Here is a 17731-nt window from a genome sequence, read left to right as displayed (position 1 = left end):
GAAAAACCATATACTATATAATTACCATCATTTGAATAATTTCATGTGAAATGTTGTATAAACACGACAGGATCAATAAAGCCAATAATTGGATCTCATTACAAAACAACACAACACTGACATCACAGTATATGTTATTATAGCAGTGCATTTTCATTTTTGTCAAAAGTGAATTACATAATAAAACAATCAGACACTTTAATCACATAATGAGGGCCAGTATTCTTAATTATATATTTTATATTTTATCTCATCATCATCTCAAATGTCTTAATTTTTAAAGTTTAAGTCGACTGATTTTAACTTTACACTGGATATTCATTTTTTTCCACCTATTGATACTATTCTTTAATTCCAGTCACCAAATCCCAAACATGATTTCATAGATAAAAAACCAAAACACTAAACAGACATGTTTTAAACAAAAGACAAACAAGCTCTTAACTACTACCTCCATACATTATAATCCTTAACATTAAACAACTTCTAAAGGAAGAATAATATTATTATTGATGTAAGATCATAAAAATTAAGTTGAAGATCAGAATAAAAACAAAAATCGCTACTGCAATTAAAAATACAAAATGTTTAAAATGTTACGTTTATAAATGGTAAAAGTAGTAATTTTTTAAAAAGTACAATAAAAAATATTGAAAAACAGCTGTTGGCTATGAGCTTTGATGCATTCACTAAAAGCAGTTCATTTTGCAGGTCTTCATGGAAGGAAACATCACATTTCAAGATCATGTTTTATGAATACATGTGTTGTGGTGAGACAGACACTATTGATTCCGTGTCAATCCGTTCTGTTTTACAGGCCATGGCACAACAAACTAATCAAAAACAGTTGTTTTTTTTTGAAGCAATATCAAATGTTAAGACAAAAAAAAGTCAAGAAATTTGAATAATTGTATCTTTAAATATAAAAAAGAAATACCGATATTATATGAAGGAATGTGAGGTTTGTTTTTATGCAGGCAGCTTTTCCCCTCCAACTTTGGGATCCTGTAGACCAATGAGACAATCAAAATGAGAGACACTCTGGGTTATTTAATACCCTCCAGATGACATTTGATGTGGTAATGTGTGTTTTTGCTATTTTGTCAAATTCAATCAACCAAACAGTAGTAATTTTACATGACATGATTAAAATGACAAATTACTGGCTAATTCCTTCATAAAATAGAAACAATTATGTATATCATTCAATGATGCATAGTGTCAATATAAACCATATCATCAAAACACCATAATCACCTCTCATAGTTCTGTTAGACAACAGATCATGTCAAGCCTCCACGTTGCTCACTTCTGACCATCAGGCTCCAGGTAATCCTCGTCATCATGGATCGCCAGGCATTTGGGCTTGGGTCTCTCATGGACCTCTGCAATCTCCTCTCTGGTCTCAGTTGGTGTGATCATTGACACCACATCATCGTAGCTCTCCTGTTGATCTTCCTCCACCTCGTAGGTAGCATGTTCTGTAAAAAATGTGGTACAGAGCAACACATTAAAATAGTATAATCTAAGCTATTTAGCAGCCACTTTGTATCCAAAGCGACTTGTAGTCATGCATGCATACATTTTTCATATGTGTGACCTCAGTGGGAAACAATCCCAAGACCCTCAGTGTTGTAAGCACCATTCTCTACCGACGGAGCCACACAGGACCAAAGACACAACACATTCATGTATGCATGTATGTAACTGAGCTGGACCTATATATTACCATGGGTAGCAGAAGGTCCAGCACCTGGGCCTGGGCTACTGGTTCCATCTTCTCCACTGGATGCTGGTTGAGCTGGGACATTCTCCTCCTTAGCAATGTCATCATAAGACAGGGAAGACGCAGTACTTCGCCGGCCATTCTCTTTGTCTCCGCCACTCTCTGATTCTGTAGGAACGGAGATACAAAGTTTTTGTCTTGTTCAACTCCCTGACCAAGGCCCTTCTCCCCCGATTGCTCAGTTTGGCCGGGCGGCCAGCTCTAGGAAGAGTCTTGGTGGTTCTAAACGTATTCCATTTAAGAATAATGAAGGCCACAGTGTTCTTGGGGACCATCAATGCTGCAGAAATGTTTTGGTACCCTTCCCCAGATCTGTGCCTCAACACAATCCTGTCTCAGAGCTCTACAGACAATTGCATCGACCTCATGGTTTGGTTTTTGCTCTGACATGCACTGTCAACTGTGGGCCCTTATATATACGGGTGTGTGTCTTTCCAAATCATGTCCAATCAATTGAATTTACCACAGGTTGTAGAAACACCTCAAGGATGATCAGTGGAAACAGGATGCACCTGAGCTCCATTTTGTGTCTCATAGCAAAGGGTCTGAATACTTATGTAAATAAAGGTATTTCTATTTTTTAAGTTGAATAATGTTGCAAACATTTCTAAAAACCTGTTTTCGCTTTGTCATTATGTGTTATTGTGCGTAGATGAGGATTTGAGGATTTTTTTAGAATAAGGCTGTAACGTAACAAAATGTGAAGAAGTCAAGGGGTCTGAATACTTTCCGAATACACTGTATATCTGTCATTCGACAAGGTTCTCTCTCTGCTACACTAAACACTGAATTTATATGCTATATAATGTTTTGTTGATATTATATATATATATATATATATATATATATATATATATATATATATATATATGGACTCACCGTGGCTTTTCAAATCTCTCATTTCCATTGGTCCAAATAGTTCACTTCCGTTGGTTTCCACGTCCTCATAGTCTCCACTCTCAAAAGCAGACACTTTTCTCGTTGAGAATCTCGCTGGATCCAGAATATTACACTAATTAAAACATTTTCAGTCTCTCCAAAGCATACATATTAAGAACATAAATTTAAATGCATTCAAGTTGTTGTTTTCACATATTCCATAACATTTGATTCAATGTGTTGTTGTTTCTAGTTTAGACCATGTTGTCAAAGTGCTCACTGAATGCCCTCTAGTGGTGGCTCAATTGTACAAATGCATTTGAAATGTGTTTAGGACATAGAGATAGATAGAGGACTCATCAAGAATATACCCTATTTTAGCATGGACATTGCCGTTGAGGGCTTCCACCATTTTAAAGTAGTCAACTGGGTGGGGATTCCTATAAATTGGGAGCAATCAGCCAATGAAGAAGAAGAAAATTGAATACTTTAAAATTGAGATAGCCTCAATGGCGCTGCCCATGCCGCCACAGACGCTATAATGGCAAAGATACAACGATGAGTCTTATATCTATGGTTAGGAACTATACCACTTTGGGATAATTTCCTAATTGTGACAGAACTATACAGATACACAAATTATTACAAAGGTGTCCTTCAACTTGGCTATTTTACTGTAAGTGGCTTTAGTTGGTAAATCGCTACAGTATTATTATCAGCTGTTGAAATTGCACTTACACTTGAACCTGGTTACAAATCGTCTTCGCATGAAGAAACAGAGGGCAACGACCATGACCAGAGACAACAGTCCAAGGGAAAGACCAACATACTTGTTGATGGGGATCGGGGGAATGGGCACTTTGATTGGATAATCTGAAATCATATTACGTGATTGGGGAGAAATATTATAATTTAAGACATAGACTGTACACATTTTGTCCATTGAAGATTTTAGAGAAAGAGTGTTTTGAGTTTTACTAAGATGGCAAAAGCAATTCTGAAAAATGAGAGAAATATTTTGCCCTTCTATAGCTAGATAGAGCCCCACAGTCAGCAACATATCTGACAACAAGGTTACCTCCTACATCGCACTATAGCTACTTACAACCTGAAACATTGGAAATTAGCACTTTGAACAACTAATGGTGGTGTGGTCATTGCAGTACCTTCACAGTAGATTACACCAGGTCTTTTACATTCATTCTTCTTGATGACGCAGTGCTGTAAATTGCGATTCTCATTGGAACATTTGAGAGATGTCTCTGGTATTATTTTTCCGTCTTTTTTCTCTTCTGACTGTTCAATCTGATCCGGTCGGAGTCTTTGAGGAATGCCACATCCTAGCTCTTTGCAAAGTAATCGACCTTCTTGTGAGAACATATTCGGTAGACATACCGACTCCCAGGTGCCTCGATAAAATACCTTAATGTTCCCTCCACATTTCTGAGTTGAATTGAATTTCACACCACCTGAAAAATAAATGATAAAGCTACACAATGTACTGCACTGCTAACCTCTGTTATGGAAACATCACTACTGCATTAATGACACCATTAGTTATCGCTTGTCATCTACACGTCTTCAAAGTTAATATTGAACTCTTACCTGCACAGGACACAGAAACCAATCCTCTACCACACCTTCCTCTTCTTGTTTTGCACTGTCCGAGATAGGACTCCGAGCCAATGCAGCTGACGAAATGTGCATCACCTCGACTTCCTTTGTCGATTTCTTCGAATGAGATGCTGTTGCTACACTGCTGCTCTTGACATACTATTTTGGAGTGACTCTCACTCCAGTTATCATAACACACTGGCAAGTTATTTAACAGCACCTTCCCAGAGCAGTCACCTGTTTCTCCCAGGCTTGCTGTGAGATCATCTATGGGGAAACATAGGTGTAAGAACATATAGGCGCCTCAGTCCTTCAGCAGTAACATCACTAATCTCGGCAACTTAAATACCACAACATTTATATGGTATTATAAACTGGGTGGTTCAAGCCCTGAATGCTGATTGGCTGACAGCCGTGGTATATCAGACCATACTATGACAAAACATGTATTTTTGCTGCTCTAATCAAGTTGGTAACCAGTTTATAATAGCAATAAGGCACCTCAGGGGTTTGTGGTATATGGCCAGTATACCACGGCTAAGGGTTTTGTACAGGCACTCCTCGATGCGTCGTGCCTAAGAACAGCCCTTAGCTGTGGTATATTGGCCATATACCGCCCCCCCTTCGGGCCTTATTGCTTAAATATACAGTACATTCAGGAATATATTAGGTACGTCCCAATAATATCTCCCTACTTCAAGTTGGAAGTTATTATTTTCCTTTCAAATCAGTGAAGGGGAGTGAACAAGTGCACGCTTTGGAATGAAGGGGAGATATTTGGGACATCGCCCCTGTGTTCATAGATATAGGATGTCACGTGGGGCCTAAGGCTCATTGTGTATATGTTTCTACAGTGACTAATGTTGTCATTTTGGAATAAAGATATGCAGAGGCAAAAATCACACCATTATCAGTGAGAGTATTTGGAATTATTTGTCTTGTACAATTATTTGATCAGTATCTTACCTTGGCACTGTAAGTAGATCGACTGGTTTAGAGAGGGCCTGTCGTTTAGTTCACAGTCCCAGATGCTGATTGTCTCCCCTTTACAGCTGTACTTCTTCCCCCACAAGAGATCATGATAATCTGCCTTTTCCTTAGCAGTATGTTTTATGTAGGCTCCACAGCCCAAGTCTTTGCACAAAACCTTGCTCTCTGTCTCAGTCCAACCATCGCTGCTGACAGCCCGACTGTCTGCTTCACTGTACACAAACACGTACCCTTCACAAGTCCCGTTCCCTAGCTTCAACATCATTCTCCTCCATTCTGTGAAATAACACAAGGCACAGTGAAGGTTGGGCTAAGTTAAACACAGCAAAGCATGTGCAGCAGGTAGCCTAGCAGTTAAGAGCATTGGGCCAGTAACCGAAAGGTTCCTGGTTCAAATCCTAGACCTGACTAGTTGAAAAATCTGTGGATTTGCCCTTGAGCAAGATACTTGATCCAAATTGCTCTGCATAAGTGTATCTGCTAAATGACTAAACTGCAAAGATAAGTGAGGAAACCCTCAGGCAAATACAGTTTTAAGAATGCAAGGGCCCCAAACTATACTTTTTACAAAAGACAAACTAGTTAGTGTACATAATGACTTTCATATGGAGATTGTAAATAGTTTTAAAAAGTATAGCTATTATTGTAAACTTTCTACAATATATTCTCTTATTTTGACTCCGGTGTTGAAAACATAGAAACAAACAAAATACCAGAGCATTGGAGACCACCGAGGGCACATTGTTGGTTGTTGGTCTTAGCAACTGTAACTGTGCACTCTGCCGAAGAATTGCTGTTTGCACTACAGGTGAGGCCTGACACAACAGCCCCACTGTTTGCAGATGAAGGGCCAAAGAACGAGAGAGGTTTGACACCATGTCCACAACCCTGCTCTCGGCATATAGTGTTTTGGACATCTTTGTTGTTTAGGGCAGTCTTACAGACAGGGCTCCAATTTCCTTGGTAGAACACCTGTACGTTACCCGAGCATCTGTCTCTATGCTCCATTAGCCTGGCCTTGACACTTCCTGCATTGGAATAATGACATCAATTTTTTTTAAACAATCTTGCATTAGCAAAATACTGTGAGAATAAAATGACAAAAATATGGATTTAATGGAAAACAGGGACTGTTACATGATATTACCTGAACAAACAACATAGGCTGGCTTGTCCTTACAGTAAGACTGGTCAACGTTTTTGACCATGTTGCACTGACTGATGTTAGTTGTCTGCTGGGTTCTGTGCACACTGCTGATGGTGATTTTGTTTAAAGCTGATTGTGATTTTCTCAGGAAGGACAGAGGATAGATGGCTGATCCACAATCCAAGTCTTTACACAACATGTCGGACTTCTTATCCGTCCAGGCATCCTCACAAACACCTCCACACGCTCCGTCGAGGCACACCTCCACCTTTCCCCAGCATTTTCCCTCGTCTTTAGTGTCAACTTTCAGGCGTACTGTTTTACTACCTTTCAGGGCAAAGCCCGAGATAAGGAGGAACACCATGTAGACCTACTATTAGTATTATTATCGAATGATTACCATCACCTTTTATCATCATATACAGTTATTCTCCTTTGAAAAATAAAAGAATCAACCATTGTAAATAAAGAGAGAGAGAGAGAGGAATGGGATGGAATGGGATGTCAAATGTTTTTGTCAATAGAATGCTGTGTACCTGAGCAGACGACAGAGACTATACTGTGGTTTGACAGATGCTTACTCCGCTCACAGTCAAAAAGGGATTTTTTCCCTTCCAGGCAGTTGTAAGAGTATTTCCACAAATCAGTGGTTCCACTACTGGATTCAAAGGTAAATGAGGTAGCATCCCCACAGTCCATCTGTTGACACACCACCATGGCAGTTTGACGATCAAAAGTGGCGTTAGACCCAGACAGCCAGTAAGTCTTCCCAGCTTGCTCTATGCCCACCTTGCCAGAGCAGTCCCCTGTCAGAAACACCACTGCATGCTCTAAACAATCAGAAGAGAGGCAGGGGAAAAGTTCCACCAATCAGAAGAGAGGCAGGGGAAAAGTTCCACCAATCAGTAAAACACATGTGATCCTAAACAAACCATATTCAACTGCAGCATCAAAGCAGAAAATAGTTATATTTGGGTAAAAGTGTACCTATGATTAAAACAAACTTGCCATTAATAAACTGTAAAGTTTATTATGCACAAAAAGGAAAAAAACAGATACCTTGGCAGATTAACATCTTGTTTGTATCCTGTTGTTGTGGCTGTTTCTTGGTTGACTTGATACAGTTAGAGATAGATTTAGAGTTACTAGTACAGATCACCTCATTGCTCAATACTTGACTTGTTCCTTGAATGAAGGAATCAGTATTAGCCAAAGCATCACCACAAATCATTTGATTGCAAATCACTTTGGAGTTTTCCTCCTTCCAGTTGCTTTCACGGACGCTCTTCCACACTCCTTCATGCTGAATCTCTACTCTTCCAGCACACCTCCCAGGGCCATCTGACAAACGCACTTTCACACTACCTGGGGAACAATGTCAGGGGAAAAGAGTATGAAAAACGGTTTATATTATTCCAAGTATTAACAAACCTACAATTTAGCACATTACAAAAATGTGAAAATTAGAAAATGATAAACCAATGAGAAAGAAGATAAAGGCAGCACACTGCTCTTGCTAGTATCACTGCTCCTAGAGGGCCTTGAGGCCGATACGTCAAGCTGAATAAAGAGCAGTGATACTAGCAAGAGCAGTGTGCGTCCTTTTCTCATCTTATTCGGCTGTTACCATGCACCTGCTACTAAGATAGCTCAGATGTGCAATTGCCTTTTGAAGATTAGAAACCAAAATTCTACTTCTTTAGATATAGCATTTGAAATGAACAAAATAGTGGTAATAGTTTTCCACATATTTTTCATGTTGTTGTAATTCTATAAACAATGTTGAAAACAATCCTACTGCTCTCATGTTTTCATTGTTGTGTAATGTATAGTACCTGAGCAGAGGACACTGGCTTTCCTGCATGAGGTTGGGTTCTTATTGTGCATGGCCAGACAGTGCCACAGTGAAGCCTCAGAGTCTTTGCAATCTACTAGGTCATGCTTTCCATCTTTCTGGAGTTTACTCCCAGAGCCGACTAACACAACCTCTCCACAACCCAACTCTCGGCACACGACTCGTCCATCCTTCTCATCCCAATTAGTAGAACACACAGCCTCCAGGGTGCCAGAGTGGTTGAAGTGTACTGACCCAAAACAATGATTGACATTCTGGCTTTGGTCATCTTTCAACAGGGATATGTTGATTTTGTCTGAAACACATTGAACAATAATTCTCAAAAACTTCTAGAAAGATATTATTTTATTTTTCCCCCATGCACAACAAACAGAAACATGCAGCAGTTGGTCATCAAATAAATTAAATACATACACTAAATAAGTTGAACTCTGATAGCCTTTTCCCTTTTTAAGATTGCCTATTTAAAGCTTTGCTTGTGATTCAAAACCTTAGAACATTTGTGATTTTTGCAAATTTTTGCAGATTTTTGCAAATTTTTGCAGACACTGTAGCGCTGTCTCAAAGAATGAAAATTTGACCCCTTTAGAGAGCTTTACCTGTACAATCCAGTGAGATGTTTTTGGAACTGTCACAGACCATGTTTTCCTGACTGTGACTTTTGCCACACCGCATGTGTGAGCAGAGATCATCTCTTGATTTGTTCAGCTTGTATTGGCTTTGGCATACAGGTTTCCAAACACCTTCATCCTCTTCCACTTCCAACTGTCCAGAACAGACATTGCTTCCACCTTGTAAACGAAAGTTGTGATGATCTGTTGGACATAAATCATAAAAAAAAATTGTAATTACACTTACAAAGGTAACAGTAAACGTTCCACTTTTATAAAATGAGTTGACATAGACAATATATGTTGTTAAATTAGTCTTATCAGAAGGTGATCATAGTGCACAGGCAGATATCGGAACTTTGATACATTGACATTTGACTCATTTAGCAGATGCTCTTATCCAGAGTGACTTACAATCAGTTAGTGCATTCATCTTCAGATATCTAGGTATCTAGGACAACCACATATCACAGTCACAGTATAAGGATATTTTGAAGATAAATGCACAATGCGGAGGACGAGAGGACTGGGATTAACGATCAATAGGAGTTGGTTTTCAGTTCAACATCTGTTTAGAATCTGTTGTGCTGTCAGTCCTGAGAGCCACGTGTGCTACATTCTGTACATTGAGTCTGTACATTGAGTCTGGGGCAGGATACTTGGTATTTGGCCATTGGCCAATTGTCATGCAAGGACATCTCATTGGTCAACCCCAGACTAGGGTGGAGGGTTATAAATGGCATCCTGTTCCTTTGTTGGGTGGAGAAAAGCTCAGGACAGGGGAGATTGACCATCTACCTCCCAGCATGACATATTGATTTGTCCTTCTCAAATAAACCTATTTTTCTCCCCCTCATTTGCTTTGGAGTTTGTGTTATTGAAGAATAAATTGCCAACAACAGTAAGTACACTTTTCCTCAATAAAGTAGTTATCAGAGTCAAAGCTAGAAATTAAGGGGGTGGAGGGGAATCAAGTGCAAGTGTTGGTTCAGGACAGCAGAGGTGGCAAAACGAAGAGCTAGGGTTGGGGTGTAAGCTTGGAGCATAGCCTAAAGGTAGGGGGCAGTTCCCCTTGCTGCTCTGTAGGCAAGCACCATAGTCTTGTAGTTGATGTGAGCTTCGACTGGACGTTAGCCACCTAGCTACAATTCGTAACATATCATGCGTTTGGTAAATTCGTACCATATAATACAAATTGTCATTCGTAACATATCATACGAAATGGGTGATGGATATCCAAAAATTAATACATACCGTACGAAACGTATGATATCAGACTAAACGGAGTGTCACGGATTTTACGTACAGAATAATACAAAATGCTGTGAGACCAGGTTGTTCCACTAAGACCTCTCACTAACTTTAACTACTCAGTGGGCATAGAACTGCAAAACCCTATGAATGTAACCCCAAAAGTGAAGGGTGAAATCTGCAAACAGTTAGACACTAAAGCACCTTAATGCATCACATATACAGTGTAAGAATTATATGAAACAATTGAGATTAGAAGATAGTGGTTGTAAGATCAATGACTGTTAGCAGTGAATGTGGTGAGGTGAATATGAAATACTTGCCTGAGCAAATCACGGAGACAGGTTCTGTACATACCACTTTAGGACTGGTTATACATTGCCAGATATGTTTCTGATGCTCTGTGTTGCTGCAATGTGTAGGTTTGAGGACCACAGGATTCTCAATTTGTGAGAACATTCTGGCTGGTGGGAGACCTTTAGATTGGCCACATTTGAGATGTTCACACACAATATCAGCCTGCTTTTTATCTGAGCCAGAGGTAAAGAACAGACATGTGTTACGACCCAAGGGTGAAATTGTGCTGTAGATATTGGGGAAGATGAACAGTAGATGAGGGTCCTGGGTATCTCCCCGGAATTGGTTTTGACAATTTAAAACACATTTTCTACAATTATGCAAATGCACCTAACCCCCCAAAAATACAATACAATTTTGCCTATTGTTTTCACTGCTCACACAGTCTAGCCATACTTCTTGAAAAACATTTTTATAAAATAAAGAAGAAATATCTTCAAATGAAACATCCTGGATAATTGACACATTTGTAGTTTTGCTATTCACTACCTAAAACAAAATGTGGATAGTGATTGCTTGCACAACCTAATTAAGCATATAAAGTAAGTTCTAATGAAAGTTAATTGTTATCACAATGACATAAAGTATAATTAGATTGTATATTAACAAAAAATGTCATGGGTCCCAAATTTTAAAGTAATTTATAATAACACAAAATCAAATCAGCCTAAAAACGATGAATGAATATTTCACCCATGCGATAAAAAACTAAAACTAAAAAGTATAGTATGTATTGCTACCATCAGAAATGAAGTGAAATGAAGTTAACAAGACAACAAGCTCTTACCCCATTTCGGATTACAAAAGTAGCCCGTTTCTTTGACCTTCCCCATTAACATTTTTTTGTACCTGAGAGTTCCAGCACATCTAACCCCAGGCAAACTCTCAAGCTCAAGCTGAATCTTATCTGGTGATAAAAAAAATTAAAAAATGACTTGTGAGGCTCAAAATGTAATTCAAATGCATAATTTTGTGTTTAACTTATGGAATTAAATAATGCAAATACAACACAAGATAAAATCAATATTTTCAATATTCGAGACAATGCTGTAAAAAGTTATTTTGCTAAATATCAAAGTTAGTAGCACAACTTTTTTAATATCGGTATTTGGTATACCATATAGGCATCGGCCTTGTGACACAGAAAATATTGAGGTGTCAGTATTAGCCAACAATTAACATAAGTAAATTACCAAACAGTCGAAGAACAACAAGATAGGTGGAGGAAAGGGGAAGAAAGAATGTCTGTCAATGTAGTAAAATATCCAACCTGATAGAGTTACCAATACACAACAGAATATGTAAAGAACTTAAAAGAACACTTACCCGAACATGTGATTTTTTTGACTGTATCTTTGGTATTAGAGCTTCTGTTCCACCCAGGAAACATGCAGTCCCATAGATACTTCTCATTTCCATTGCACTCCACCTCGTTCATCCATGTGGTAGACCTAACCTTCTTCAACAGAAGGTCTTTAGAGCTTATGGATGTCCCACAGCCGATGCTCTTGCAGATGACCTTCTCATTATTCAGCTGCCATTTCTGGTCACCAACAATACCCCATTTCCCATCATGGAAGACTTCAACATAGCCCTCACATGGACCATCCCCACCCTGCAGGATCAACCTGTCTTCCACTGCACAGTAAAATAGATATTATACTAACAACCAGACCTATGGTTTCAATACACGTTTACAGTGCCAAGCGAAAGTATTCGGCCCCCTTGAACTTTGCGACCTTTTGCCACATTTCAGGCTTCAAACATAAAGATATAAAACTGAATTTTTTTGTGAAGAATCAACAACAAGTGGGACACAATCATGAAGTGGAACGACATTTATTGGATATTTCAAACTTTTTTAACAAATCAAAAACTGAAAAATTGGGCGTGCAAAATTATTCAGCCCCCTTAAGTTAATACTTTGTAGCGCCACCTTTTGCTGCGATTACAGCTGTAAGTCGCTTGGGGTATGTCTCTATCAGTTTTGCACATCGAGAGACTGACATTTTTTCCCATTCCTCCTTGCAAAACAGCTCGAGCTCAGTGAGGTTGGATGGAGAGCATTTGTGAACAGCAGTTTTCAGTTCTTTCCACAGATTCTCGATTGGATTCAGGTCTGGACTTTGACTTGGCCATTCTAACACCTGGATATGTTTATTTTTGAACCATTCCATTGTAGATGTTGCTTTATGTTTTGGATCATTGTCTTGTTGGAAGACAAATCTCCATCCCAGTCTCAGGTCTTTTGCAGACTCCATCAGGTTTTCTTCCAGAATGGTCCTGTATTTGGCTCCATCCATCTTCCCATCAATTTTAACCATCTTCCCTGTCCCTGCTGAAGAAAAGCAGGCCCAAACCATGATGCTGCCACCACCATGTTTGACAGTGGGGATGGTGTGTTCAGGGTGATGAGCTGTGTTGCTTTTACGCCAAACATAACGTTTTGCATTGTTGCCAAAAAGTTCAATTTTGGTTTCATCTGACCAGAGCACCTTCTTCCACATGTTTGGTGTGTCTCCCAGGTGGCTTGTGGCAAACTTTAAATGACACTTTTTATGGATATCTTTAAGAAATGGCTTTCTTCTTGCCACTCTTCCATAAAGGCCAGATTTGTGCAATATACGACTGATTGTTGTCCTATGGACAGAGTCTCCCACCTCAGCTGTAGATCTCTGCAGTTCATCCAGAGTGATCATGGGCCTCTTGGCTGCATCTCTGATCAGTCTTCTCCTTGTATGAGCTGAAAGTTTAGAGGGACGGCCAGGTCTTGGTAGATTTGCAGTGGTCTGATACTCCTTCCATTTCAATATTATCGCTTGCACAGGGCTCCTTGGGATGTTTAAAGCTTGGGAAATCTTTTTGTATACAAATCCGGCTTTAAACTTCTTCACAACAGTATCTCGGACCTACCTGATGTGTTCCTTGTTCTTCATGATGCTCTCTGCGCTTTTAACGGACCTCTGAGACTATCACAGTGCAGGTGCATTTATACGGAGACTTGATTACACACAGGTGGATTGTATTTATCATCATTAGTCATTTAGGTCAACATTGGATCATTCTGAGATCCTCACTGAACTTCTGGAGAGAGTTTGCTGCACTGAAAGTAAAGGGGCTGAATAATTTTGCACGCCCAATTTTTCAGTTTTTGATTTGTTAAAAAAGTTTGAAATATCCAATAAATGTTGTTCCACTTCATGATTGTGTCCCACTTGTTGTTGATTCTTCACAAAAAAATACAGTTTTATATCTTTATGTTTGAAGCCTGAAATGTGGCAAAAGGTCGCAAAGTTCAAGGGGGCCGAGGCACTGTAGATGATCTTTTATTTAAATACTCATTTTCTGTGTATTTGAGTATGTTTTAATAATGAGGCCCAAATCAACTACTTCTATTGGAAGTATTTGAAGATATTTTGTAATAATATTTTAAAGTGTTTTCAAATACTTATTTCAATATACTATTTTCAAAAACCTAGGTTAAATGGTTAGGAATATATTTGAGTCAGTGTCTTTGTATGCCAATGCTTTCCAAGTCTATTTCCAAAGTTAATTCCAATATTCAACTACTTGTCTCTTAGAATAAATATCTGAATACTTACTTTGAAATGTATTTTAAAGTCATTGAGATATTTGAACCCAGGTCTGCTATTAGGTTACTGTAAATGGGAAATCTTAATTTACTAGCTATTTAACCAAAAAATGTTAGCCCCAATTTCTGAATGTGGTAGAAATATGGTACAATGTTCATAATCTGATATGATAGAGGAATATACTCTGTTTGGCTCTGCAGTTTGGCTCTGCAGTAGGTATTTGGTATTATTACTCTTCAAAAGACAAAATTGCTTGTTTGATTGCTTGTTAAAAGCATCCAGAACAGGTTAAGATTAGACAACAACAAAAAAATAAGCTTTTCAACCAAAATCCAGGACAATAATTGTATAATTATTAATAACATACATTTAAAAATCATACAAAATAATTGATTTACTCATTTACAACAAGGCCTAATGCAGACACATCTGTATGATCTATAATTAACAAATACATGGTAGGTCTATGAAGGGATATTGTATGTATTGTTGGACAATTTACTTCCAGTGTTAACATCTTATAGAAATAATTCAGCTATGGCTAAATATATTGTCACCCTTGCACATTTCTTAAATAATTCAATTTATTTTTCTAAAATAAGTTGACATTGTGTCAAGAACTGCAACGCTGCTGGGTTTTTCCCGCCGTGTGTATCAAGAATGCCCCACCATCCAAACAACATCCAGCCAACTTGATACAACTGTGGAAAGCAATGGAGTCAACGTGGGCCAGCATCCCTGTGGAACGCTTTTGACACCTTGTAGAGCCCCATGCCCCGACGAATTGAGGCTATTCTGAGAGCAAAAAGGGCTGCAACTGAAAATTAGGAAGGGGTTCTTAATGTTTTGTACACTCACTGTCTGTAGAACCTAGTGATGTACTGGAGGTATTGAAAATGAGGTTGAAAAGCAGTGAAAATGACCCTAGAGAGATATTACCACCTAAGGCTGCAAATAGGCTATTGAGGAGGCTTATTATGTTTAACCAATAATAATGCACTAAATCACAGACTAGGCACATCATGAAACACATGTTGTCGCACATCATGAAACACATTGAGGTGAAACATTTCAGACAGTAGCCTAGTCGCAAAATATAACTCAATTGATTGAACATTACATGTATTTCAATATGATTGAACTAGCCTATATTAGCCCATATAGCCTACGTATCTTTTAATGCCGTCCTCTCGATTTTTCATTTGAAGCATAATTTTATTCTTCACTTATTTGTAACAATTGCAAATACTTTGGCAACTTTGTAATTGTAGTCAACTTTGTAATTGTAGTCAACTTTGTAATTGTAGTCAACTTTGTAATTGTAGTCAACTTTGTAATTGTAGTCAACTTTGTTCTGAAATTATCGGCAGTCACAGTCACACAGACAGCATAAACATCTGGATTCTATGTTTAGCGGAGATCTTCTGTAAATAAAGTGATGCAGAAGGGCAAAAAAAGCATCTAACGATGCCCCCTGGCCGCTCTACGAATGGTCTGGAGCACTAGTAGATGTGTAAAGGTTTTTAAGAACCATGCTACTAACGAAGGCTTTGGGAAACACCTCGGCTACTAAAAATACATCGTAAGAAGATTCTAACGATGATCTTAACACTACAAATGCTAAGGGGAAACGAGGCCCTGAACTTAACACATTGGCCACTCCAGAACAGTCCAGCGTTTCTTCTTGAACTGTTTCTTCTTGAACCCTTCCTGGGTGCGTTTTGATGTGTGTTTGGTGTCATTGTCCTGCTGGAAGACCCACAGCCTTGTATGGAGACCCAGTTTTTGGACACTGTGATGAACATTTGATTTCAAAACACCTTGATAGTCTGTAGATTTCATGAGGTCTTGCACACATTCAAGGTCCCCAGTACCAGGGGCAGAAAAGCAGCCCCACAGCCTTATCAAACCTCCTCCATGTTTGCTTGTCGGGAGGGTGTTCTTTTTTTTGTATTCTTCATTTGGTCGTCAGTAAACATAGAGCTGATTTGTATTGCCAAAGAGCTCTGATTTGGTTTCATCTGTCCACATAAAATTAAGGCTTGTTAATGTGAATTCAGTTGGGGTTTCTTGTGTCTCTTTCAGAATTGGGGTGTTCCTATGTAAACCAACTTCATGGAGCATTCCAAGAAAACAACACCCTCCCTTACAATCAAACATGGAGGAGGTTTGATAATGCTGTGTGGTTGCTTTGCTGCTTCTGGTACCGGGGGCAAGGCATCTTGAAATCTGCAGATTATCAAGGTGTTTTGGAGTCCAATGTTTAACACAGTGTCCAAAAACTGGGTCTCCGTCAAAGGTTGTGGGTCTTCCAGCAGGACAATGACCCCAAGCACACATCATAAAGCACCCAAGAATGGTTATAAAATAAACGCTGTTCTAGAGTGGCCAGCATTGAGTCCAGATCTGAATCCCTGTTCTGAAAAAAGCAGTTGGTGGAATGCACCCCTCAAATATTGCAGAATTGGAGCAGTTTGCAGCTGAAGAGTGGGCCAAAGTTCCAGCAGATCGGTGCAGCAAGTTCATTGATGGCTACAAGTAGTGTTTGTCAGTAGTTATCATGGCCATACAACCAAGTATTTGTTTTCTCAATTAATAAAAAAAAAAAACTTAACTTAAGTTTTAAAACAACTAAAATTGTTCTGCAATGTTGAACATTCAGCATCAATGTTTTTTTCAATTTCAACTGAATTTAGAGGAAATAGGAAATTGTTTAAGAAAGGTGCAAGGGTATCAATATATTTGTCCGGAACTGTAAATGCACGGAGGGAAATTGTTTCAGTTATATTATCTATAACGCACTCCAAGAAGGCTACATATCCCTTAAATAAAGTACATTTCCTATCCTATTGACTTCCATTATTAATCAAAGTTTCTACTTGCCTTGAGTGGAGGACAGGTGTGGGGATGATGCATACCAGAGCAGTAGGAGGAACCACATAGTCACAACAGAACAGAAAAAATGAGGCAGAGAAAACTACCTTGGTTTATAAGGAAGGGTTGCATTTCCTTAAACTATAAATACAGGTCATCTTTTTCACCACACCTAGAAAACGCCATACAATGTAGCTCCAATAATCCCACTATTTATTACATTACTGTATTCTGAGTTCAAGAAATTACACACTTTGATAAAGCTATATTATATTTTACAGAATAATTTTCAATTGACAAATAAAGTTACATTTTACTGTAGGTGTCCATTGTAAATGAAGAGGCCTTGCATATTGACAAAAAGTAGTCATCCACAATTAGATAAACCATGGTTTTCTTGTGGTCATATGAATCAGTATTTCATGATAGTAAGATGTAGTTTAGTAGGGTTGATATATTTACAGTAAAGGTACATGCATTATTGTCACAGAGTGCTTACAACTGTAAAAATAACTACAAGAGTAGAGGTTATTATCAAGTTTCAAATGTCTTAAGAAAAAAAATGACATGTGAAAACCCCATATGAACACCAAATGCAACTAATATTAGCCTAAATTACGGTAAACACACACTTCTGGTAACCAATAGAGCGGCAGGAAGCCTGACGGTTAGAGAATTGGGCCAGTAACTGAATGGTTGCTGCGTTTGAATACCCGAGCCGACAAAAGTGTAAAACTGTTTAATGTGCCTGAACAAGAAACGTAACCATAATTT

General features: G+C 38.6%; 1 protein-coding gene across 1 annotated transcript; it reads right to left on the bottom strand.

Annotated features, from left to right (window-relative positions):
• Window positions 1–132: 132 nt before the first annotated feature.
• On the bottom strand, window positions 133–17040 carry LOC112222352 (scavenger receptor cysteine-rich type 1 protein M130). Its single transcript, XM_024385143.1, has 18 exons — window positions 16967–17040; window positions 11817–12128; window positions 11278–11397; window positions 10457–10663; window positions 8871–9086; window positions 8252–8566; window positions 7476–7781; window positions 6953–7246; window positions 6417–6743; window positions 5983–6297; window positions 5246–5545; window positions 4271–4546; window positions 3832–4134; window positions 3404–3538; window positions 2666–2779; window positions 1730–1894; window positions 1258–1481; window positions 133–1005 (listed from the first exon to the last, which is right to left on the bottom strand). The coding sequence occupies exons 1-17, from the start codon at window positions 17022–17024 to the stop codon at window positions 1306–1308; spliced, it is 3939 nt and encodes a 1312-aa protein (XP_024240911.1). The 5' UTR covers window positions 17025–17040; the 3' UTR covers window positions 133–1005; window positions 1258–1305.
• Window positions 17041–17731: the final 691 nt, after the last annotated feature.

The sequence above is a fragment of the Oncorhynchus tshawytscha genome, linkage group LG22, assembly GCF_018296145.1.
Source record: "Oncorhynchus tshawytscha isolate Ot180627B linkage group LG22, Otsh_v2.0, whole genome shotgun sequence".
Taxonomy (NCBI): domain Eukaryota; kingdom Metazoa; phylum Chordata; class Actinopteri; order Salmoniformes; family Salmonidae; genus Oncorhynchus; species Oncorhynchus tshawytscha.
This window is presented reverse-complemented; position numbering and strand designations above follow the sequence as displayed.